Source organism: Accipiter gentilis, chromosome 25 (genome assembly GCF_929443795.1).
Source record: "Accipiter gentilis chromosome 25, bAccGen1.1, whole genome shotgun sequence".
NCBI classification, from domain to species: Eukaryota; Metazoa; Chordata; class Aves; order Accipitriformes; family Accipitridae; genus Astur; species Astur gentilis.
This window is the reverse complement of record NC_064904.1, coordinates 9,295,436-9,321,567: the sequence shown is the minus strand read 5'-3', so window position 1 is coordinate 9,321,567 and position 26,132 is coordinate 9,295,436. Positions and strand designations below refer to the sequence as shown.

The 26,132-nt window shown below is 40.0% G+C and overlaps 2 protein-coding genes across 4 annotated transcripts in view; one reads left to right on the top strand and one right to left on the bottom strand.

Annotated features, from left to right (window-relative positions):
- CCDC85C (coiled-coil domain containing 85C) overlaps positions 1-5,132 on the top strand; it is a 114,388-nt gene extending 109,256 nt beyond the window's left edge. The window contains exons 6-7 of the mRNA XM_049828941.1: positions 1,546-1,644; positions 3,288-5,132. Of these exons, the coding sequence (XP_049684898.1) occupies positions 1,546-1,644; positions 3,288-3,377 (189 nt within the window). The 3' untranslated portion in view covers positions 3,378-5,132. The remainder of the gene's footprint in view (positions 1-1,545; positions 1,645-3,287) is intronic.
- A 2,033-nt stretch (positions 5,133-7,165) lies between these two features.
- On the bottom strand, positions 7,166-25,906 carry CCNK (cyclin K). 3 transcript variants are annotated; one of them, XM_049828931.1, is made up of 11 exons: positions 25,744-25,906; positions 23,616-23,882; positions 22,501-22,582; positions 21,770-21,901; positions 20,843-20,948; positions 20,644-20,701; positions 18,144-18,313; positions 15,430-15,716; positions 11,434-11,467; positions 10,655-10,729; positions 7,166-8,494 (listed from the first exon to the last, which is right to left on the bottom strand). In XM_049828931.1, the coding sequence occupies exons 2-11, from the start codon at positions 23,810-23,812 to the stop codon at positions 7,872-7,874; spliced, it is 1,764 nt and encodes a 587-aa protein (XP_049684888.1). In that variant the 5' UTR covers positions 23,813-23,882; positions 25,744-25,906; the 3' UTR covers positions 7,166-7,871. The 3 variants fall into 3 exon arrangements, with proteins under 3 accessions (XP_049684888.1, XP_049684889.1, XP_049684890.1); XM_049828932.1 differs by lacking the exon at positions 25,744-25,906 and adding an exon at positions 25,411-25,598; XM_049828933.1 differs by lacking the exons at positions 22,501-22,582; positions 25,744-25,906 and having other exon boundaries at positions 23,595-23,706.
- Between the last annotated feature and the right edge of the window lie 226 nt (positions 25,907-26,132).

Sequence of the window (26,132 nt, the reverse complement as noted above, 5' to 3'; positions counted from 1 at the left end):
TAACCTCTCTGTCTCTGCAAGGAAACCTGGTTCTTCCCAGATCCATGAGCACCTGCTGGAGATGCCCTCCGAGCCACAGAGCAGAGCCTCCTTGGAGACTCCTAAATCCTTTCCTCCCTCCCTTTCAGGATATTCCTGTGCTTTTGCAGCCATGTCTCCATTTTTTGCAGTGCTTTCCTCCTGTTAGTATCATGGGAAAAGCCCCGCAGTGATGAGCAGGAAGAGAAAGGCAAGGCGATGCCTCACTCCCCCAGAGGCTCCTGCGGGCAGGGTGCCGTAGGCATGTACCTGGTCCTGCTGCCTGTAGCCAGGCAGGCAAGGAAAGGCAGCAAAACGGAGCTGCTTGTGGAGGACGAGACAGTCCTGGCACCAACACTTTGTGGGTACGGCCTGTATTCATCAGCGTTTGTACCAGCTGAACTCATTTGAGCACTGGTAAATGTAGCCTGTAGCCGTGGCTGCAGTTCTGGGGGGGCTTGTGCAGGGGATGCCGCGTGTGTGCCAGCCCTGGCCGAGGGTCACCTATTCCCTTACCTTTATGGGGCATGTGCTGTGGGTGGAAACAGTGCTGACGGAGATTAAAGTAAAGCTCGGGGAGTCGAGGTGATTATCTCCATCTTCAGAGGGCGTCTGTGGCACAAGGAGAGGGTGACCCAGTTTCACCATGGCACTCGGCACTCGCTGGGGACGGCACCTTCGCAGGACTGCAGTCAGCATGCAGGGACCTGGGAGACAATACTGGTTTTTCCCTTGCCCCGTTCCCAACCCCTTCGCAGCCTGGCTGCATCCAGCTCCAAGAGGGAGTGGGTAAGAGCCAGGAATCAAATCGGGACCTCCGAGTCCCAGGGGTCTGTGCTAACAGCCCATCTCTTTCTCACTGTCATTGTGGGCCTCCGAGGGGTTCCCTTGGGAAAGTAAATGGGTTGAAAACAATTTTCAGCCAAAAGGTGAGTGAAATTGGCTGTGTCTGTTTAAGATATGAAAGTTCATGGCTGATTGGAGACCGCACACTTAAGCTGCACAGTGGGTAATACTCTGCTTTTCAGTGGTACGAACCTCTGTTTGCCTCTTTACCTGATGGCTGAAAACCTGTTAGCCCTAAAAGCTGCTGGCCTGGGCTGACCACAGTTGCCCCACGACTCGGCTTGGTAGAAGGGAGCAGAGAAGCTCCACTCCCGCGAAAGAGGGGAACGGAGGGAGCACGAGTTGCTGGGGGATTGCCTTGGGGGAGCTGCCTGGAAGCGGGGCCACCAGCAGCCTTCCTGGGAGGGATGTGTTTGTGGGCACAGGCAACTCGCTGCCAATTATCACCTGGTCCCCGGGACCGCGGTGGCAGCCACACCATGCGGGTGGTGGGATGGAGACATGCCGTCACCAGGGAAGGGAGAGGATGGAGGCACCCGACTTGGTGTCGTGCTCGTCTTTGCAGTGCTCTGACTCCCAAGGCTTTGTGAATCCTGCCAATTTAAATACTGGTTAATGAGGCTGTTAGGGACAGTTAACGACTTGAGGAGCATAATGCTTTTGTAATATTGTTTTTTGTAGGTCCTTGAGGTCCATGAAAATTTGGACAGGCAAATGCAAGACAACTATGAAGAAGACCTGAGTGAAAAGGAGAAGGCGATTGTTCGTGAAATGTGCAATGTAATAACTCCTCTCAGCAGCTCTAGGGGTTTCTTTCATGGTCTGTTGTTAGAAGTACAGAGGAGCAGGGCTCTGCTGCGCACAAGCCCTGTTTGATGCGAGATCCACAGGCACAAGGGAAAAGCGGAGGCTTTGCTGACCACCGCTTTGGGTATCAGTGACCTGAATGCCTCATTCACTGTACGGAGCAGCCCTCGCTCAGCAGATACTTCCCCCTCTGCTGCCTTCAAGGGTGCAGAGTAGCTAGTCTGGCTGACCGAGAGCTGTGCAAAGGACTCTCCCTGGCTTGGAGAGTCCCCTTAGCAGTTGACTCCAACTGTGTCCTTAGGGATGCCGTGTTGGCTGAGCAGCAACTGGTTGCTATCTTTAAAGCTGTGTAGCTTGAACGGGTTTGAGCCTAAACCATAAGATAACATCAGAGGGAGAATATTCATGTCTGAAGCCACTGAACAGCATCATGGTGTGTGGCGTGCTTTTAGCGCTGCCAACATATGGGGCAACCGCACTCTTAACTGAGCTTGCCCCATCCTGTACGGTGAGCGTTCGTACCAAACCGCTGCTCTGCGGCGTCCGCCGCTGTGGCGCTGCCTCCAGCTTCAAAGCTCCTTGGCCACGCTTTGGCTTTGAACAAAGAGTTTGGGATTTCTGCTAGAACATGGCTCAAGCTGCATGTCGCCTGCAGTCGGGGATGTGCTGTTCGACAGTACCAGCAGTGCCCACAGCAGGGAGGAGGATCCTTACGGAGCCTTCTCTTTTAGAAGTCCACGTTGGAGGTCAGCCCAAGGGGCATGGTTTAGTGCCTCACAGCAGCAGAGGAGCGTAACCCTCTGTTTAAATTCTGAAAACCACTTCAACCATAAAAAGAGGGTGTAAAGAACACAAGTGCATCTTGCAGAGCTAAATCACTGCAAGCATCCTTGGCAAGGGCTGAGGCACTTCATTTTGGTTGCTGGATCCTTATAAGCAAAGCCAAGATGAGAGTAAACAAGGGTCTGCTTTTTAGGATATTTTGTCCGCTTAATGCCACATTGCCTTTAGCTATGCAGGGGGAAAGGTAAAATGCCATCACTTCATCTTCCCAAATGGACTCATTTCTGTTTGTGTATCATCAGCCGTTTTTTCTGTAAATATTCATTTTATGCAGACTCAAGGCAGCTATGAAGTGCTTTGCAGTTTCTTATTTTTTAAAAAATAGCCTCCCTTACCCCAGTGGCCGTAAAGTGATAAAATGTATGGGGTTTTTTAGAAAGTCATATATATATATATATATATAATTTTAATCATTATCTTTTTCATTATCTTTTCTGTTCATGGTAACGTCATTTTTGTAAGCATGGCACGGTTGACCTACCATTGAACTTAACTTCTGAACCTAGTGTATTTGTTTTATACTATTACCCCAGGCAAAAATGGTTCTAATTTCAAGAGAGACTAATTAGAAAAATGCATCAATGTTTTTTTCCTTGGAAACTGGTGCACAGATGCCATCCAGTGGCTCTGCTAAGAATTACAGCCCAGTGCTAGGAAACGGCTTTTTTTGACTTTCAGACTGAAATTATGAAAATACTGCAACTCATCAGAGGCTTTGGGTTTTTTTTTAATTCGTGTATTTCTCTCCCCGACCCCTTTATTTTTTCTGACAGGTTGTCTGGCGAAAGCTGGGTGATGCTGCAAGCTCCAAACCCTCCATCAGGCAACATCTTTCGGGAAACCAGTTCAAGGGTCCCTTGTAGGAACACCATCTCGGAGGTTGGAAGTGATTGATTCTGTGAAGACTAAAGAGGCAGAGCTCAGCATTTCTGGCTGCCTGTTTTCTGGGAGTTGGGGTTGAATTTTTTTCAGGGTTTCCTTTTTTCTTTTCTTTTTGACTTTTTTTGTAACAATAGTGTAAATATGGCAGCTAAAGGCCTGATTTCCAGGCTGTGGTGCTCTGGAACTACTGTTCAGTGGGTAACCATCCAATAATGCCAGACTTGCATCATTTGTATTGTAGTTCAAACCTGCTTTGTTGTAATGGTCTGTTTGTAGAATTAACTAACGCGAGAGAATTTCTAAGAGGAAAAAGAAGAACCCTTCACCTGCATAGAAGTCACAGTTTGTATTGCTCCAGTCCACCTGCTTGTCAATGATTCATAGCTGGGTTAGTGGCTCCAGGCAGCACCTTCCAAGAAAAGAGCAATTTGAATTCGTTGGCTTACTGCCTGCCAAGCTCTTGACCTGCTAACACTTTTTTTTGGAGGTCCTTATTGTGAAGAATGACATGCAACTGTTTTCACAAGGCACTGTGTACAATATTGAGTGGTGAGCTATAAACACCGGTACCACTCTGTACATTGTACGCTGGTACTCATCACACAAGCATACAGAAAGGCTTGAGACTCTGTATCAGCTGTTAATGAACTATTTTTCATGAACAAATGACACGAGATTTCTGCAGTTGTAATGTGAATGAACTGAAGTCACTTAGCCACACACCAGTATTCCCTACAAATATGGCAACACTTTTCCTGTAAAGCTTTTACTACAAAATAATTCAGCAGAAGCTGCCATCCTAACAGTGCTTATGGCTTTCACAGGATCTTCAAGAGCAGCTCATCTGTCACATAAGGAAGATTTGGGTATTTTTTTTTTTTTAATGTTCTTGCTGGATCCCTCACCTATACTGGTTCCTGTGTAAGGTAACCAAACAACAACCTTGCAGAGCTGAATAAAAACTCCATAAACACGGGCTGTTGGGTGAGACTACTTCCTGCCATTCAAGCTTTATTTTTCTTAACGAACCAAAACAAGTGGGTTTTTCCTTCTTCTAATGGTTGTATATAAAACAATGGGACTTATATTTTGCTATTGTGGAGTAGCTGCTTGTATAGTTGTAAGAATTTGACCCTGTTTTCCAAGTTGTCACAGCAGCTGTCCCTGTATTTTATTAGATGCTCTTTCCCAATAGTCCAAGGAAGTGGGGCTTCGTTATTAAAATGATTGGTGTAAAATGATTTTAAAGACAGGCATGTGAAAAGATCAAAGCCTCCTCTTCAAAAGTTGCATCGATTTTAGTGATTAGTTCAAAGATTTAATGACCGCAAACATCATCACTTTATTTTTATTCTCCGTAAGAATCAGTCACAGCTACAGACAGCTGAATTAGCTGGACAGATTCTTCCTCTTAAATGAATTTGTCCTACCAGTTGAGTTCTTGACTTGTGGTAGTGTATTAACATGGAGCACTGACACAATACTAAGGAGCCCATGCTGCAAGTTATGGAAGTTAATTAATTGGTCGCATGGTATACAATAATCTAGCTGCCTGGGTGAAGAATTTTCAGTGTCAGAGCCAAAATCTGTAACCAGTAAAAAAATGGAGAAGGAATACAACCAAAATATGTGGTAACCAATAAGAGTAAGCATCACTTCATTATTCATTGCAGAAATAAAAATGTAATGGTCAAGAGGAGTAGGTTATTTAAAAAAAAAAAAAAAAAAAAAAGAACCACCCCCAAAACACACATGCACACTCTCACTCACACACTCACCAGTTTATTTCTTACTACTGCTCAGTCAGCGAACGCTGAGCTAGCTAACTCTAGGTCTAGTAATATAGACATCCCACGGAGTCTGGAAAAATTAATTCCAGAGTCTGACTGTCTCCTGTAAAATACAGCATCTTTAGAGGATTCTGGATTTCCTCCTCTTTGTTTTTTGTTTTGACCTCCTGTTTCTAGTCACCATTGATTACTTGTCTTCCTCCCTTACAATTTATACCTTGAGATTTTGTACCAGAAAAGGTGATGTAAAGCAGAGGCATCATTCTTCGTTAACATCTAATGTCAAACAGAGGGTTACTTTAATCTATCTGCTTGAAAGCCCATTTTAATTTTGGTGGCATCTAATTGGTGGATTAAGCAGAGAATTTAAGCATATTGGGAACAAGGTTAATTTACATCAGTGAATTTTAACTAAAGCAATGCAAATGTTGCCAGCACTTGTAAAGAGTTAATTGTGTTGATGACGTGCTTGCTATTTTAGGAATATATTGGACTAGAAGCTCTTCTCAACAAGACAAGAGCTATGCTAATCAGATTACCAGTCTCACCAGCTATGTAATTCTCATTCAGTTATTCCCTGCTATCAAAGCTCTCTCAAGATCTATTCAATAACTTCGAGCAAAGCTCATTTTGTTCCACCTGCAGATCTCGCCTACGAGGGAAATAGTGCTGCAATTGAGGTCCATTAGCACTGCAAATCCTCAAGAGCCAGTTTACAGGGTAGCCAATAGTTCAGCTGAACAATCTTTATACTCTTAGGGTACATCCTGGGTTTTTTAAGACTCTGTTTGGCAGCATAAATCTTCAGTGCAAGACGTGCATCACTGACTTTGCAGAAGAACATGACAGTGCTGTACATTGGGGTGTTATTGTTTGGGAGTTTTTAGGCTTGCTACTCTTCATACCTAGCTCCATTTGAGCTATAAAGTGTCTTCCTGGAGTAAAATGACGCTCAATGACTTTACAGGATGACTTGGGTGCTGAATTTTCAGTTGTCTAAAAAGATGTTTTATATGCATATTTAAATTCACTTACTTATGCGCTAAGTCTTCAGTGAAAACTACCCAAGGAGCTTTGTACATTAAGTTGGAGGGGAAGCATCCCTTGAAATAGCAGCCATTAAATTGATATATTTGGGGCAATAGTCCAAGTTAATTTCCTCAAGATTGAAGCCCTCGGTTCTGCAATCCTCTGGCAAAGAAAGCATCCACTGTTTACAGATGGACTTTGCTTGCTTAAAGAAAGTAAAATCACATCCTTGACTTTTGTTGGAGTGACTGAAGTAAGCGGCGTTTCTGTAACAGTGTCTGAAATGCTGCAGTATAACCAGCTTCAGTTGGCTCTTTGCACCTTGATTAAGACTGCTGAGCACAACCTTGTTTGAGAATGGCACATTTTTATCCAAATATTAGATATTAAAAGAAATCAGTGTTAAAGTGACCTTTTATCTTTTTAGAAACTGTGGGGGAAGAGTACTACTGATCTTTTTCAAAGTGCATGACTGTAAAGTGATAAAATTGTATATTTTTCATAATGTGGGGAAAGTCTATTTGTGCTGCTTTAGAAATCAGTTTAAAGTTTGATTTCTGTTAAACCTGTGATCTTACAGCCCTGCTATATTTTCTGTATATGATTTACAAAGAACTGGAAAAGTTAGCACCTGCTGTTGTGTATATAGCAAAATTCTTTAGACCTTAGCACGCGTTTTTACCTATTATTGAACCACTCTGGCTTTTTTGGGGAGGGAAAGTAATAGTACAGATTTTTTTGATAATGTGTGTAAAACATTCATTTGAAATATTTTAGTAAAAATGAAGTAAGAGATTGATTGTGATAGTGTATACTTCTAGTTGAATAAAATAAAATACATTCTTTTTAAATAAACTGATGAATAAGATTTGGGAGACCACCCCTGAAATATCTTGCAGTAAGTACCATAGTTATGAATTCTGAACTAATTGAAAAAACTGGAAATCCACTAAATTCAGAATCAATTTTATTTGGGTAGATGTGAACGAAGTAGTCCCATTTATAACCAGGATGTACATCACAGTAGGTTGTTACATTCAGACTTTCACACTTAGAAAATATATATATTATGTACAGGAATTTGCAAATAGGTGTAAACATACAATACTTTAAGATACCAGTACATTCCAAACAAAAATATCAGCAAGGCAAACACCTCAAAAATTATTCCAGTCAGGTAGCATTCAGAATCTCTCTTAAATAAAGTAGCTTTTATGCTTGACATCGTGTTGTTTTAATTATTACTAAAAATGAAGTTTCTTATTATAGATCAAATTTCATGTTATCTGGCTATTTTGATACTCAAAAATAGGCACTGATTTCTAGAAGGAAATTTTCTTCTTACTGATATAATTGAGCCAATATGGCTGGTTTTGCTAGTACAAAGTAATCCAGTGCTGGAGTAACTCAAGACAATTTAAACTTAAGTCAAATGTATAAAGTTAGAATAGATACTGCAAAGCTGATTAAAATCTAGAAGCCTATATAACTCACCATAAACAATGCTGCAAACAGATCAGCTGAATTTTCATTTCACCTCCTCGTTTTTTCATCTAAATTATACAAATTACCCTCCTCTTCATCTTTACAAAGTAGGTTCTGGCTAGCTACTCCTGCCTAGTCAACATAAAGGGATATCGAGCAAATTACCTCATGCTATCTCATCCATGTAGCACGTCCAAGTCCTGCTACAGGTGGCATACCAGGTGGTGGAATTGGAGGTGGTACAGGTGGCTGTCCACCTGGGGGAACAGTAGGCGGGGGGTAACTAGCTGGTGGCATTCCCAGCCCTGGAGGTGGATGAGGTGGTACTGCATGAGTTGGAGGCAGTCTTGGAGGTGGAAAGTTAGGGTTGTATGTAGGTGGAGGAGGATATCCAGGAGTAGGAGGTGGAATATTGGGTGGGGGGAATGAAGCAGGGGGTGGAGGTGGAACTGGTGGTGGAGGGTTGGGAGGATAGACATGCGGATGATACGGTAGATGAGTTGGTGGTCCATAGGCTGGTGGTAAAGCTCCGTAAGTTGGTCCTTCTGTTTTCATCATTGACTGAAGACTTTGATAGCCCTCCCCTGACATATAAGAATTTGTAGTAGACATCCCTGTAATGTAACTGGTAGGGGGTGGGGGCGGGGGACGATGTGGCAGGGGGGGAGGTTGATGTACTGGGGCAGGATGAGCAGGGGGAGGAATCTGGACCTTTGGCATATCTACTGAGTCCACAGTAGTAGATTGCTCTGCTTCTCCCATTGAAACTGCAGTTGTCAAAGGAGGCTTGCGCTCTGGAAAAGAAAATTTAATTTATTTTTTTGAAGAATAGTGGCAATAACAGCTTCTGAATACTTTACATTTTTCTTCCAGTTAACATATCAAGAGAGGACTCAATTCTCTAAGTCTCTGAATGCCATATGGTATCCAGTCAGACCTTCTTATGGCACTAGAAAATAACTAAGCTGCCTAACAAAGCTCCAAGGTTAGCTTTTCCCATTTGAAGAGTTAAATACATCTTTTCTTATTACTATTTTCTTATAATTTAAATATTGTTCTACAATCAGCAGAAATTAGCAGACTGGATGGACAGAATCGCAACTAGCAGATTTAAAAAGTTGTGGGACCCAAGATACCAAAAATCTTTTGATCAGTGCTCCCATCTTCTTTAGTCCAGGCCTCCTTTCTACCTCTTTTATACTCCAGGAGGTGGATAACCCTCTGCACTTCACTTGCCTCCCATGTTGGGAAATATTATTTGAGAATACAGGCCAAAGTCTCAAGTCTTTAACACTCAGTTCTAAACCTGTTTACCAAAAGAAAGAAAAAAGAAAACTGGAGGGTAAGACAGTGCAATAGATTGCTTGGGACATGAAATCTGATCAGCTTTGTTCCACTGATTAGTTTCAGGGAAGTCAGTACCCAACAGTCTGGGGAAGTTCATAAAAAGGTCAGAATTTTACAGAATTATACTTGGCTATTTCTGGGAAGAACATGCTTTAAGCTGTCATGTCTTTAAATAAGAATCTTAATATTTTTGTTTGTTTGTTTCTCCTCTTAATGCAGACATTATGAAGCAAGGAATACCACAATAAGAAGACTGACCTAACGGCAACATCTCTGTATGGTCATACAGTCAGTATTAAAATGCCCAACAAAAGAGTTTGGGCCATCTTGACATCCACCTTGCTTGTATATATAAACATCTAAAACTGTTCACTAAGAAAAGCTATTCAGAAGCAGATACAGGAGAGTCATTTCCAGTGACATGCAACAACTAGAGTGACAATGCTAAACGGAATTTGAGATAAATCCTCCTTCTAGTACTTCTGTTCATTTGATCAATAAACATTAGTTTTCACCTGATTCTTCCTCAGAGCCCCAAAAGACCAGAGCTGGCCTCTAAAGACTGTTCTTAAAAATCTTTCAGTGCTTATACAATGATTTGCTTGTATAAAGAAAATCTAAGAGGAAGATTTTTAGATAACAAGGGAAACAAATTCATTACCTGCCTAAATAGGATTTACCTTATCTAAGCAGTTATAATTTTAACAGCAAAATTGTCCCCTAGGACAGCTACATAATTGTATCATGCAAGGTGGGTAAGCTGGCTGTGGTACCTACAATTTCAATAACTTCCAGCTCCTAAATTATAGCAGGCAATAATTTCCCCATTTGCTCATTTTCAGAATCATTCTGGATGCAAGATATGCATTCAAGATTTAACAACTGAAGGAATAATGAACATGATATTTAGAAGAACCCCTCCCTTCTTAATCAGATTTTAACAAGCAGGAAAAATGGTCCTACTATATTTCAGAGGACTGTTTTTTCTCTCTTGTAGTTCCCTGTTAGAAGCTGTCATCTTACAGTTACATTATGGACCATGGTCTATAAAATATTTATGTCATATTTAAGGGTCACTGGAAGGACAGCTAATGCATCAAGGTGCTGGAAGCACATTTTTACTACAGTACAGTTTATTTTGCAAACATAAGGCATGTGTGCAGCGTTAAAGTTCTCTGGCAGATGAAAGTCCTCTTTTGCGACACAGCAAAGAAAGTATCCCCCTTACTGTTTAGAAGTTACACACCTGCAGAATTTCTATACTAAAGATGTAACATGGAGGACTTCTACAGGACAGTTGGAAGCTCCTCTAGTAATATGTTCTCAAAAGGATGGCAGATGCCATATTATAAGTCCCTTTTTGCCTGCTAGTGACAATTAGTTTTAGTCTTCTAGGCCTTTAACAGTCACAGCTTTGTTTTGCCTTTGTCCACCTAGTATAGTCTTGTTTCCATCATAACTTTTTTGCTTCTGTCTGGAAATGCTTTTACTTGCCCAGCTGATTAATTAAGGCTACAACCCCTGCCCCCACACCATTACCACCATCTGAATGAAAAGCAAGGCAATTAATGGCAAGAGTAAATGTGTTTAAGAAAATAAAAGCTTACCTGGAGGTGGATGTGCAGGAGGTATTGGTGGATGTGAAGTTTCAATTTTAGGAATTTTAGATGGTGGTGGTGGTTCTAAAAAACATTTGGAAGTTCCTAATTGGCTATTGCTCTGCAATATTTTCCAAATTCCAACTCTAGTCTCATGCTAATGATTACCATATCATATACAAAAGTACAGTGGAAATCCTATATACTAGGTATGTTTAATAAAGAAAACTAAAATCAAGACCTTTGTATAAATGAAGTGGCATCAAGTATCACGTACAAGTCTTCCAAAGGAACACATGCCTACAAGTTCAAGCTATGTAGTGAAGCATTTCTTAAGCTAGACTATATATTGATACAAAATGCCTTTTACTGGCAGCCATGCCAACAACCAATTACAAATGTCACCGATTACCAACAGACGACTTATTAGTGCAGCTATTTAATGACATGGTACTTTCAGTCACTTCAAGGTCCCACAGCTTGCTGAAGAACTACTCTAAATGATGCATGGAGTTATAAATTAAGAGTCGAGTAGTTTAGCAAGACTTCTACTGTACAGACTGTATCAAGGGACTCTTGGGGCACAGTTATACTCCATTTTTTCAAGTTTTGCAGCTAGGAACATTTTAAAAATAGTTACAGTATATATTTAAAGACACATTATTAGGATCAAAATAGTTTAGAACTGCCAAGCCTGTAAGCAAACAAACTAAGCACATGTCAGCAAATGACTTATTCTGGTTAAAATAGTAAAATGAAAGCAATATGAATAGAGTATTAACATTTACCTGATGTCTTTGTTTCTTCTTTTGGAGATACAGCCTGTTTAAAAAAAAAAGAAAAAAAAAAGACCATTGCAAAATACAAGGCATTTTAAAATGGTAACAAGCGAGCACAACAGAAACAATTTACAGCCTGCTGAAGAGCTTTTGTACAGATCTGACTAAACCAGAACCGGTTTCCAACTCAGAACCAGTTTCCTCCTCCCTCCCATAAAAGGAAGCAGGACAAACCCTTTATTTGTTCCTATATTTTTATTAAGAGGTTAATAACTTCCAGTCTCTTTAGACAGATGCAACACAAACACTGAACAAAGGCAAATCACACTGGGAAAGCCCAGCTTAACTGGCAGAATGAAAAGACTGAAAAAATAGCAGCTATTTTAGATACAGCATTTCCTGCTGTTCTCACTGTTGAGTATTACATCTCATTTAATTTATTTATTATCCACTGCACATACGTCAGGGTCTGTACACTGCTCACTGAGCTGAAAGCAAGAGACTTGGCCTCTGTTCCCAATTCTGCTTTGACCTGTCATTCAACCTTTGCCAAAATCACTTCAGGCCTTTATGCTTTATTTACCAGGACAGGAGGGCAGTGAAAGTGTTGCTTGGTGTAAAACATTTCAGAAGCCTTCAGATGGAAAGCGTTGTATAAAAGCCAAATGTTACGCCAGAAGAAAAATTTATGCACACTGAGCAAAACCCCCAAAACCTCACATCATCCTTCCAATCGCAAGTTTTTGGTTGGGGTTTTGTTTTTGCCGTTTTGTTGTGGTGTTTTAAAGAATCACAGACAAGGGAGTAAGAAAAATCTTTCCAGCTTACTTAGTCCAACTAAGATGGCTAGCTGATGGTCTTTGAAAAAAAGCAGAAAACCTAACTGAAATTTTAAATACAATAAGCTTAGTTACAAATGTATTTAAAATTAATGATAAAAGTCAGAAGGGAGTACATAACTTTTGAATGGAAGGGGGTTTTTAAGGGACTATTTACCTCTAGGGGCTTTACCTTCACAAACTGTTGCTCAGTTCCTATCACTTTAATTTCCACAGCAAGAACAGACATATATTTCACTCCAACATGAACAATGAATTTTCCTTAATTCTGATGAGTATTCTCAAGATTTTTGCTTGACTTGGCCAAGGCCTGCCTGAGGCCACCTGGTTCTTATACTGCTTTGTTAGTCATTTCAATGCATCTCCAGTTACCTTCTGGCTGCCTTCCTGCTTTTTAAGGACAACCTTCCCATTCCAAACATATATACTTTTCTTGGTGACTCTCACAGACTCATCTGCTGCCTTCATTTTACTTGGGTGGTCCTTTCTCGATTTTCTAGCACTAAATTCCTTGTCTGTAAAACTGCATGCAAACATCAGATCTCCCTGCACTTTCAAATAGAAGCAAGTCTCCACTATGTATTGTAACATTTCCAAAAAATCACTCATTCTGCAAAGTCAGTTGATCACTTCAAGTGGCAAGCAATTAAATTATTGCGCATTTGTTAACGTGGAGCAATGTTCAGAAAATAACGTCACTGAGGTACAACATTAGAATGGAACAAGCAGACAGAAAACCAAACATCAGTTTAAGCTGTATTTATGCTGAAGGAAAAAAATATGTATCAAGAAGCAACAAAATCAAAGCCTATAAAAGTTTAAATCACTTCTCTAATAATAGCAGCTGCTAAAATAGAGATGAGCTTTCTTTTGGTCCTTCTACTGCACTGTAGTTTGTATTGCTCCGGCCATGACATCCAAGGGTCAACATTATTTATTAGCATGCTGATTGTTATTTAGTACTTTCATAATAAGCTCAATCCATACCACAACAGAACTATTCTTTTAGTACTGTTTCTATGTGCATTAAAATTGTTCCCACTAACAATTTCTAGCTTAATCAAACTAAATATATTATTTACATCTAATGATTCACCAGTATATTTTTAGTGAAGTCAACTGAATGTTCAAGTGCTCTTCATCACCAGAGATGTAGAGGATCTGCAGATGCTTTAGACATCTGGTATGGGTCTGTAAGTCATGGGCCAATGCCTCAGCTGCTTGAAAGTATCTTGGCTCAGTAGAAGGTAATGGAGTTATAAGAGTTCATGTAAATAGAAAATCTAGCCTCCAGGAACAAAGTGCATTTATATTCTGTACAAACCAAAGAACAAGTCATGCAAAGGCCTATTTATAGAATGGGGCAAACATTTTAAGTAAGGTTTATGGTACATCTAACTGAAGAACATTTTAGAAGCACCAAGTAAATCTTTCAATCACTATACATCTTGTTCTCCTAGACTGCTTTCTGGAGAAAAAAGATTTCAGATCATTTGCTTTTCTCAAATTCATGCTGTTTGTGCTGTTCTCCTACAAAAACCCTACTGAGTCATGCTCTGCTTTTTATTTTTTCTGGATGCCTACAGGGCATCAGGACTTACCTTTTTATCTGTCCTATTCACTTCCTTAATTATTAAGTGATGAACCTCAAACTTAATTTCAATAAAAGGCAAGTTGCTCTGAGGGCTTGACCAGAGGCATTCGTTAGAGAACAACAGATACTATTCATGCAAAAAGCATCACTTTTTTCCATGAGGTAGCTCATTAACACACGGGATGAGGTGAAATCGGTAGTACTGTAGAGGTAGAGCCTTCATATGAATGAACAAGTATTCATAACAACTTACAGTCAGATGGACACACACAGAAAAATCAAAATCGTTATTTACAGTTTCTGATATGCCAAACTGCCCCAGATATTTTTGCTGAAGAAAAATAAGAAAAGAGTTCCCTGCCCTACAGATCTGACAACCCAAGCAGAATTTGTGCTGATGGCAGAAAAAGTATGAAAAGAAATATGCATTACCTATAAAGAGCTCTCCCAATTTTCAAGCTAATTAACACATTTTATCAGCTTTCTATGCTGAATAACTCTAAAGTTCAGTGCAAGAACTACATATTTCAGTGCAGATTTTTCTCCTCTGGTAGTAGGCTATATTTTGCAATTACAAGACCAATGTTTTACAGAGTTCATTTTTTCTCTTTTTTGGGAGGCTGCTATTATGAAGATGCCGCACTCTTCCAATTCCATTTCATTCTATCATTTGTTGCTTTTTCCTGGCTTTTTGGTTTTGGTTGTGGGTTTTTTTTCCTCTTGATGTCTGTTCTCTGGTTTGGGCATGCATTAATTACAAATTAGAGCAAAAGCTGTACAAAATTTACTTCCTAAATGGACTTGTTGCAAAGATTTTATTTCTGAAGGCACTCTTCTTACTAAGTACATGCAAGAAGATTTGGGTAACACTTTAACACTTTTTTTTTTTTGATAACTTGCAAGTGAGAAAAAAAACCACAAAAAGTGTAAATTAAAGTCTGAAAGCTTCATTCGAACTTGATGACTGTGGAAAAGCACTCAGAGTACTTGTGATATTATCCAACTGCCAGTGTACCTTCTTATTGTCAATGATGAGGTGATAATACAAAGTGAGACTTTAATGTATGAGGCATTTATAGGCTTCCACTGTTATTTGATCATTTTGAAAGACTTTTTCTAAGAATTTTGACATACTTTTAGAAGTCACCATTCTCTTACATTTGTAATCAAAGACCAGAGAGTCAAATAATGTCTTCATCATCACTGTGCCCATCTCTACATTCATGTATGGCACAAGAGGCCTTCCCTAAAACAAGCCTGCTTAATAGCAAAAAGAAAATTTGATAGCACAGAACCACAAACAATTAGAACCCTAATAGCTCATGCTGACTTAAAAGTCTCTCCACTGGTTTTGCCTCAAGTGCAGTAAGAATGCGGTATGCCAAAACTGGAAAGGCTGTTCTACACTAACATACCTGCCATATAACCAATGGAAGTCTACCAAACAAAATTAATTACCAGGCTCATGCTTAAAGCTAACCGCAGTCTGCTGCACACTGCAGCCTTTAAATCAACTGGACATCAGATCAGCTTGAAAATAAAACACAAGTTAAAGTTCAAAGTTAAACTTACTGCTGGTCTTTTAATCTGTCTAGGAGGACTTGACTGGGGAGAGGGCTTTTTAGATTGCTGTGCTTGTGTTTGCTGCTGCTGCTGCTGCTGTTGTTGTGCTGACTGTTGTGACTCTTTTTGCTGCTGAGTCTGCGATTGCTCTGAACTCTGGGACTGCTGCGATTGCTGTACTGTAGGTGCCTGGGGTGTAGATTGAAGAGATGGTGGCTGCTGCAACTGGTGAGGAGTATGATGAGGCATTTGCTGCTTTCCCTGTGAGTACAGATCCAGGATCTGATGACAGATGTCTTAAAAAAAAAAAAAAATCCAAAAGATTATACCCCCATTAACATGCAAGTGTATATTTAATACACAATTATCAACTAAGCTTTTTACTGGGCATCAACTTCAGAAGAATTAATTGCAAATATTACTTGACTTTTTTAAAACAGACTATTTTTCAATTTATACTTGCATTTCTGAGTTTCTTCTGCCTATGCCGAACAATATATAGACGTATAGGGATCTAGACAGGCTGGATCGACGGGCCAACTGTATGAGGTTCAGCAAGGCTAAATGTTAGGTCCTGTGCCTGGGTCACAACAACCCCATGGAACACTACAGGCTTGGGGAAGCATGGCTGGAAAGCTGCCCGGTGGAAAAAGGCCTGGGGGTTTTGGTCGACAGCTGGCTGAATATGAGCCAGCAGTGTGCCCAGGTGGCCACGGCGGCCAACAGCACCCTGGCCTGTATCAGAAATAGCGTGGCCAGCAGGAGCAGGAAAGCGATCATCCCCCTGTACTTGGCACTGGCGAGGCCACACCTCGAGTACTGTGTTCAGTTTTGGGCCTCTCACTACAAGAAACACATTGAGGTGCTGGAGCATGTCCAAAGAAGAGCAATGAAGCTGGTGAAGGGTCTAGAGCACAAGGCTTATGAGGAGCGGCTGAGGAAACTGGGGTTGTTTAGCCTGGAGAAAAGGAGGCTTAGGGGAGATCTTGTCGCTCTTTACAACTACCTGAAAGGAGGTTGTAGCGAGGTGGGTGTTGGTCTCTTCTACCAAGTAACAAGCCATAGGATGAGAGGAAATGGCCTCAGGTTGTGCCAGGAGAGATTTAGATTGGGTATTAGGAAAAATTTCTTCACTGAAAGGGTCATCAAGTGTTGTAACAGGCTGCCAAGGAAAGTGGTTGAGTCACCATCCCTGGCGGTGTTTAAAAGACATGTAGATGTGGTGCTTAGGGACATGGTTTAGTGGTGGACTTGGCACTGTTAAGGTTAACAGTTGGACTTGATGATCTTAAAGGTCTTTTCCAACCCAAAAGATTTATGATTCTATAGCACTTCTTCCAGAAGAAGAACAAGGTGTCTTGGTATTAATAGACTCTATGTCATTATTGTGTGCTTGGAGAGCCAGGTAACCATGTAACGACAGGACAGTAACATAGTAAGAAAGTGGGTGAAAGATTGTATGTTAAAACATACATGTCTAGTTAGGCCAGTCAAAAAAGTTTCAGGAAACTAAGTAAAGGACTAGTACTAAATTATTTTTCCAACATATTAGGAGCTAAAAGTCTGTAGGAAAATGTGTAGGACCAACTGATAACCAGGTGCAAGAGCAGCACTCAAGGAAAAGAAAACCTTTCTAGAAAAGTTAACTGAGTTTTTTCCATGAACATTCACTAATGCAATAGCAGAAACTGGAGAGAGATTCCCATTTTACAACCCTCTTTGACAAGGATTCAGCAGCGGATCTATCAGAAGCTGAAGGGACTCTGAAAAAAACTGTAATACAAACAGAACAGGTAACCATTTAAGAAATCATCAGAACTGTAGGGTATTCACCTGAAAGTTCTAAGAGTAACAAAGGCTAAACCACCTGAACAGCAACACATACTGTTTCACTTAAAAATTCCATAGAACCCAATGCCAGATTGTGACAAGCATCAATTTTTAAAGGTTTCTAAAGCAATTTACGGAACTAGAAGTATGCTTAGCCTGACATTTGTACCAGGTAAGTCAGTAAAAATTTTAATGAAGACAAATTAGTGGCCACATAACCACAATTTACTTAAGAGTCAAGAAAGGTCCTGCTTTATTTTATTAATTTCCTGGGCTTCATTCCCTCAAGAGGGCAAGCAACAGGTAAATATGACCAATATATACACACAAAAGGAATAGTACTAAGATATCTGTATTGATGAAAAAGATCCATGATTCATCCCCTACCAGAATTCACACACACACACCAGAATTCATCCCCACGATCTGTTCCTCAGTCGTGGTACACCGTAAAAAAACCCTAATAACCTAGCATAATTTGGTTAAAGAGGTCAATCATCAATGAGAATACTACTGGAAACCAGGCTCCATTAGTACCAGTGTTTGTAGAGCTGCTTATTTAAAATGGGGAGAAGGGAATCATTAAAAAAATAGAAAACGCACACCATGACAACTTAGCAGCTAATTATAGGTGTTATAAACTAAACAAGTCATAAAGCAAATACTGACTACAAGACTAATCATGATAACTAAGTAAGCTTCCAGACTAAGCCAGTCTAATAAGTTTAATTTAAAACCCAGTTAAGGCATAGCACATATGATCCAAGTTACATACTCTACACATGATTATTTTTACTAAAACCTAAATAGAAAGCAATTTGCATTTACTTATGACCTAGGTCACACAGTTAAAGGAAATACTCCTCTCTGTTTACGGCAAATGTTTTTTATACCTTCCAGTACATCAACAGGAACATCTTGGACAAATTGCTCCCACCATCGTCTGTACATTGGTTTTGACGTCCATTCCTGTATTTCAAACTTACACAAACGGCCTGCTAAGTACATAACTGCAACAGCTATGATCTCAGGTTCCCACTGTAGTGACAGTGTAGTGCAGAGACTGGAATATAAAAAAAACCAAAACACAACCCTGAAGACAATTCTGATTGTCAAAGGACAACACTTCAATGCACAACAGCTATAATTAACAGGGTAAAAAATCCCACCACACATTAATTAAAATTGTCTGAGATGTTAAGAGCCTTGTTAAGCAAAAGAGTTTACAAATCTAAACTGTTTCTGCACTATTGCTATCATAAAACAAGGTAATTTTACACAGATAATACAGAGGGCATACACCTACAGAAGCAATACACCACATAGGAACATCAAGTTTGGAGTTTAAAAATAGAAAACCTAAGACTATAAGGGTGTGGAAGAAGAGGGAAAAGACAGCATTATATTCCAGGTTTGAGCAGCTACATTCCACTGTAGTTCCACCTGTAGGGTTAACTAAATACAGCATTCACGTTTGCTACTACACAAGTATGCTGCCACTGCATTACACTGGTTAGGGAATGATGCCCACATCTACATTTTAAGAGTGTCCAAAGGTTTTTCAATAAAATGTAAAAAAGTACTAAATACCGCCCCCCCCAGAACAGCCAACATGAACTTGTAAAGCAACTTGCCAAGCACAACGCAAGTTTGAGATCAAGCTGCAAAAACTGTAAAAGGTTCTCTTGAATAGCCTTTGTTAAAGCTAATGCTAAAATAACTGATATTATTGGTATTATTGATATTGACTGACTAAGTTCCTGTCATAATCAGTTACTGTTTCCTGATATTAATTTTAAATGACAAAATTTGGTTTTCCCTTTTTTCTTTCTTTTTCCTCCATAGATTCTGTAACATAGGATCTGCTTAAAGAATTTTAGATCCAGCTCACCAGTTAAGTTTCTGCAAATTGACTGATGAATTCATTATTATGTCTTTAAATGCATCAAAATAGTACCCTAGGCAGTGGTTTAAATCCATTTTCTCTCCAGTGGGCTACATGTAACTGAAGGCCAGTGGTATACTTAAACACTGGCAGAATCAGGTCAGCAGTAAACAGTAAAAGACAAAAAACCTAGCTCTTAAAACACTGATTTCTTATTATTAATTTCATGACATTTACTTGGGGGGTGTACTGCAGCTCGTAAGCACAGAACCCCCTATTCTAAAGGCCTGTACTGCAAAGTACAGAACTTTTTTCCCAGGATCCTAGAAAACAAGTACACTTCTAATATGGTGCCTATTAAGTAAGTACAAGACAGCCTCTCAAAAACAGACATAAGTATTATTTGAAACAATCACTCCAACTTCATACTAATGTTTTCCTGAAGTGCAGCTTTTTTAATTATTAAATTTCTTCAATTATTAAACACCATCTAATTCCAAGTACAGTCCAAAGTTTGATGGATAAATAACATAAGTTTTCCCTGACAAACTTAACAGTGACAGTCAAGCCACATTTTTGTTCCACCTGTCGAACCATCACCTGCAAGACTGACAGCAGCTGAAGTAAACATCTCACTAAGCAACCTTTTGCTCAAATTAATTTGGAGAATTTAGGTGCTATCTACAGAATTTGGACACACATGGGGCTACTTCAAATAAGGCATATGAATAAAAATGCACCTCTTTTTTAATGGTGTTCTACTGCTGTAGGTATGACTGAAAGCAATGTATTTAGCATTTCTGAATAGTCAGGCCACTTACATGTTTCCTTAAGGGTTTGCTATGGAAATTAAAAATTACATTTAACCGTCCTTGGTGACTTAACTTGCCTAGCTCTGTAGAATCCTCCTTATCAAGACTAAAGTGTACCGAGTCATTTTGTTTTGTTTTTTTCCAATACATGAAAAGTGCTTCTACACACACTCCTATTAATTGAAGCGATCCTTGTATTGCAAATCCATTATTCAAGAAATTGTAAAGCTAGTGCTAAAACCTGTATTCGTCACTGAATTTAATGGCTAGTTTACTATTACCAAAACATCGCTTTAAAAAAAAAAAAAAACAAAAAAACATTGACGAACATGATGGAATTGCGAAGTTACCTTCCTGTCTCAGAATGTGCCACATATATCTCAGATTGGGCAAGAAGCCAGCTTCTATCCCAGAGATCTATAATTTGGTTTGGCCCTTTCAAACAGCAGCTTTTTTTTAACGCAGCACTAAATCATTACCACAAAATTGCAAAGGTCTCAATGGTCTCCTTCTATACTAATCCTAGATTCCCTGCTCAATGGAACTATCATGGCAATGATGCAAAGAAAAACTGAAAGAAAGAAAACATATAACAAGCAGAAAACATAAACATTTGTCAAAGAAATATCTAATCCCAGAATAAAGTAAGCAACAGTAAGTATTTCACTTTCAAAAGGTTTCCTAGAAGTATCTTACCTGTCATTGACAAACGTCCATGCCATTTGAACCAGTTTTTGAATTTTATTTTTGTCTCCTGAAAAACAACCAGGAAAGTTGTAAGAAATAAAATTAGGAAGGACAAACAGTTTGAAACAGAATATTCTTGAACTGTTAATATACATTAATTTCTGAAAATTAATAACAGGCATTACTTGCTCACCCTGTAATGTTTTACCTTTGAGTTGTTTGGCATATTTGAGAAGAAATTGGTACGGATGTTCCACTTGCAAATCAAACTTTATTGTTTGTAGTAAGATTCTTTCAAGAACCATCACTTCTTCCTAGAGAATGTTACAAGGTAACCACAATATTATTCCTTCTTATACTTACAAATATTTTATGCTGGTATAAAGCATGACTGCATAGCATCTCCAGGCAAACATCTTTGCTTCTGCTTGATTAGGGTTTGTTTCCAAGAACAGAAATCTCTCCAACTTAAAAGATTATTTTAAACCCAGATACTTTTTCTTCAGTTTGTCAGGAGAGGGGATGTGGTGTCTAAAATTCCTTCTGTTCCATGGAGGAAAGAACTGAACCAGACACAGCACCAAAGTACCAAACATACAAAATCACAACAAAAAGGTAAGCTCTCACCACATTTCTCTCCCAAGTTTCAGATCCTTCTGCTATTTATAATATGAAAATTTTGAGAGAACCATAGTTTTGCTAAGTCAAATACTCTAAACAGGAAGTTTCTCAATACTTTTGAGATGTAGTTCTATTACGTGACTTAAAATTTGCTATTAATTGCTTCCTAAAACAACATTAAGACTGTCAAATATGATTTATGTCTTGATGACATTCCCAGCTTTGACCAGAATTACTTGAATTTACTTTAATTTCCAAAATAACACCAGAATTCACTTGAAATAAAATGTAAGCTTTTAATGCAAATGATTATCCCAGTAGGCTCCCATAGCTACTTGTATTAGAAAGAATTATTTTCTTAGTTACCTATCACATTACCCAAAAGAGCCATAAATGCATGCTGAACATATAATTTTATTTAGAACAACTGAAAATCAGCTAGTGCTCTAATGAATGCATGCCACTTTGCTGGAGTACAATAAGATGAAATAAATTTCAACATGAGTATTTTTACCTTTGGGTCATCTCCAAACTGTCCAAACTGTACATCATTTAGCAAGCTACGAGCTGTTTTAATTATATCTTTACATTTCTTAGGTGTTTCTTCAACTTTTCCTGCCAGGAAGAGACAGCAGGCTCCTGTCACCTAAAAAAGAAAGTGCTTTCAAAAAGTTGTCTGTATGTAGATGTGCAATACAGTATAGCACTGTAAAAGCACTGTCAGTTTCCATTAACAGTTCTGTAGAAGTTTCCCAGAAAATACTTAATGAGCATATTAATTTCTGATTTTATTTTAGTGTTAATTTAAGCTCTTACTTTCTCAAAGCAAAAATACAAAATTTGGAGGACCATCCATTTTATACAACATTACTTCAAGGTCAGAAACCCAAAGAATTTGTCCTGGTTCAGCATAGACTGTCAAGCAGTTTTAAGATGGTATTACACTGCTTTTTTTTCTTTTAGCCAATACAAGAGCACCAGAACTATAGCTGTTACTCTTTCTAAAGAACGGTATCAGCAAGACATAACTGTAAAGTCAATATAAATATGCTTCTAAGCATAAACAGAAATGTGTAAACAAGCAAGAACAGTGTATTTTAAACTGTAATGATCAAAAGATAAATGCTGATTTTTCATCATTCAGAGTGGTGGCCAGCAGTAGTACCCAAGTGACTTATCACCATTTCAAATAGTCCATGCCTAGTGCAATCATTGTATTAAGACATCAATACTGTAAATACTTACATATCTTGGGAATTGTTTAAAGGAATGAAACATATAAAACCGATGGAAATAAATTATTCCGGTTGCTAGAGTATCATAATGTCTGTGGTGCAGAATAAGGACTTTCAAACAGGGCACAAACCAAATTTAAAACCAAACATGCACAAAGGAAAAGATACATTCTGCTGTCTTGAGTACCTCAAGTAACTAACTGTCTGTTCAATGACCAGTTAGGAAAAACGGCAAGTAAAACAGGAGCTTCAGAAAAAAAAGCCACAAAACCCCTCAAGACTGTGTAAATACTATGATTCAACCCAGATGAAGTTGATATCTAAAGCATTTATCGGAATCGTGTGAAGTCCCAATCATGTTTATACCAGGATCCACACAATGTCATCCTCGTGTTAAAGCATACCTGCTTCAGAGAATGTCAAAACCAGCAGCAGGTATTTTGAAGGAACAGAACAATTATCACTTCACGTTAAAGCGTTGGTGTGGAGGAAAGTTACTAACTATTCACACCTACAAATACAAATAAAATCTGAACATGCTCCCTACTCTTCTCTTTAAGGAGAAGAGTAAAATTTTATCTTCAACAGGTTTTATTAAACAAAGAACTGAGAAGACTAAAAGAAGCATAGGAATATAGGAAGCAAAAAGTTTAAATGGCAGTCTGTGAGAGAGTGGGACAGTGAGGAGAACTTACTAATATATACAGAGTTGTAAATCCCAACCTGAACTGAAAAAAAAAAACCCAGAGGTTAGAAGCCTCAGATATATACCTCAAAATAGGTAGGCAAATGAATGCAAAATGCAAAATTTGAGAAGTTACGTAGATTCATGTAGTAAGAGATTGCCTTCCCTAAATACCAAAAGTTATCCTTAATTGGCAAGTCTGTATCACCTTACTTCTCTATTGCTAAAACAGTTCCGTTGAAACCTTGTTTATCCAATGAATGGATAAAAACTGTGTAGGAACACAATACATCAAAAGGCAAGTAAACTCAAAAAGATTTTTGATTAATGATTAAGAAACATTTGAACAGCTAACTAAACACATGACATTTCTTGTACATTTTATTCTGAAAACTCCCATTCATAAAGACATTTCATACCAACATGAGTTTAAAGGATACAGCCCTAAACGTGTCCCCACATCGAATATGAATCTGGCCCCCTCCCGGCGGTAACGTGCCTCAGTGGCTGGATCAAGCCCTTCTAGCTGTGACGGTGTATGTGCCAAATCTTTCTTATCCCAGTACCAACATGGCTTTGTATGGTCCAGGTTTGCCAAGTTTACAGAAGGGCTGGAATTTTCTTTATTCTCCTTCATTTATTAAAACAGAAATGTTCTTGCTTTTTAAGTTTTCAAAAATGAAGTCTTCAGATAGTCGCTTCAGAACCTTTAAGAAAAGACAAAACAATTTCTTTAAAAATGGAGGGGACTTCCCCCTCCCTGCTCAAAGATGAGTAAAGATGAATAGTGTTTAGTCTTACCCGTTGGAAGGGACTTTTTCTACGCTCAAAGACAAGTAATGTTTAACCTTGCCCTTAATACTCCCCATATACTGCAAAATCAATTCAAAGAAATAGACACAGGTTATCTTTGCTATTATCTGTTTAATAAAGAAACTTCAAGAATGCATTATCAACAATATCTGCTACTTCTTAGTAGAACAAGTTTCACCTACTTTGTCCACAAAATAGGGAAAAGCAATTCAGTGATGGTAGCAGCAAGTTGGAGGGGGGGGGGGGGGGGGGGGAATGGGATCAACTCGCTGTTCATAACTACGAAACACATTCATTAAGTCAGTCTGAATAGCAATTTAAATACTTGGTCTCCTGAAAATATCCCTGGTGGGTAAGATAGCAGCGACCACTTAGCAAAAAGCTTTGTAAAGTGGTCTGTACTTGTATTACTTGAAGAAAAAAGGTAACAATGGTAGCGTTCTTTCATATAGCAAGACAATTGATGTGAGTCTGTAAAGTAAGGTGGTATCTAACGTTGTCGAAAACCAAGGCAGTTGATTACAGTCAAAGAGCGTGCTACTCTCCTGTGTTTACCAGCACTTCAGGTAGGTATATTTACATCACAAAGCTCTGCAGGCAACTTTCTGGTGTTTTGAGTTATAACTGATGTTCAGCCATGCCTCAATGTAAAGAATGAAGACTATCTTGCTGCCTTTATTTCTTTCAAGCACAAAACTACTCTTACTGTAATTCCATAAACTACAGATAATACACACAAATTACTGCAGTCACCTGCAAATGTTCGCATTACAAAGAGTGATTAAAATATGATGCAATATATTTGCTCTAAGCAAAACAGTCAGAGGAAGACCCAAACTTAAAACACCTAAAATTAAACTGTTAAGTTTTCCAGATGTTTCCCTTCTGAAAACAGAAGAAAGATCACGTCAAGTGCCAGAAAAATGATGCCTGCAATCAGCATCTTGCTCAAATTCAAAAAATTTCTCTTTTTCAGAATAAAGAAAACCGTCCTTGCTCCATGTTGTTTTTGGAAGATCCTTCACAACTAATGGTACCGATCACAGACCAATCCAAACTCTGTCACAAATACGTGAATGGCTACTTAAAACTATCTCCAGACCCAACAAAAGAGCACCGTGCCACGACCACACACTCGCATCACATTTACCAAGAATGCGCTATTTTTTTACAACTGTTACGGTTCTTCTTCCTTACAAGTTATTTTGCTTCCTAACTCTCTGAACGGTTTAAAACCCTCTTAACACCAAAATCGCCCGAAGCGACGAGACCCGCTTCTCCGAGCAGCGAAAGCATTTCTGATTACAAAAACAGGAATAAAACCCACCGACGCGACAACATCCTCAACGAACCACCTCAAGCATCCCGATCCAAACCGTAGCGACCAAAAAGAAGAAGTTTTTCTTCTGCTTTCTTACGCACCCCATTAATACAGGGAAGACTTCAGGAGCTCGATCCCGGCTCTTTTACATCCTACCTCAGACGAACCATCCGACCGAGAGCCCAGCTCCGTCCCCTGCAGCCCCCGAACCGGCGAGGGGGTGTGTGCAGCTCCTCCCAGCCCCGGCCGGCCCGCCCGCCCGCCGCAGACGCGGCGTGCGGTGCCCGGGGAGGCGCTCGCTCCCCGCCCCGGCCTCCCCGCTCCCTTCCCCTCTTCCCCAGGCCCCGGCTCTGGCCGGCGGGCGGCCCGGGAGGGAGGGCGGGCGGCCCCGGCCGCCGACGCCCCGCAGCCCCGGGCAAGCGCGACGCACTCACAGGCCTCGCGTGGGAGAGGAAAGCCCAGCGGAGCGCGGAAGCCTCTAACGACAGCGCAGCCTCCGCGCCCTGCGCGCCGCCATCTTGGGAACCAGGCCAGGCCGCTCGTGCGTCATCACGTCGGCGTCACGAGGGCATAGCGCGCGAGGACGAGGCCCCTGCTGCCTAACGGCCAATGAGAAGCGGCAACTCCCCCGCCCCGGCCCGGCCAATCCCGGCTCCTTCAGCGGCTGCTAAGCGCGAGAAGCAGGCGGGCGACGTGCTCCCGTAGTCATGGAGCAGGCCAATCAGAAAGCCGGAAGGAGAAGATTGCAAGTCTCGAAAGCCAATAGAAATCTGAAGGCGTGGGTTAGGGCTCAGCCAACGGGGGAGCTGCCTGCCCTTTTTAA

Coding starts and splice junctions, on each gene's coding strand:
- CCNK (XM_049828931.1), bottom strand. CDS start 23,812: ATGAAGGAGAATAAAGAAAATTCCAGCCCTTCTGTAAACTTGGCAAAC. Junction 20,949..21,769: donor AGTTTGGAGATGACCCAAAG/GTAAAAATACTC, acceptor AACATTCTCTAG/GAAGAAGTGATGGTTCTTGA. Junction 20,702..20,842: donor ATATGCCAAACAACTCAAAG/GTAAAACATTAC, acceptor GTTGTTTTTCAG/GAGACAAAAATAAAATTCAA.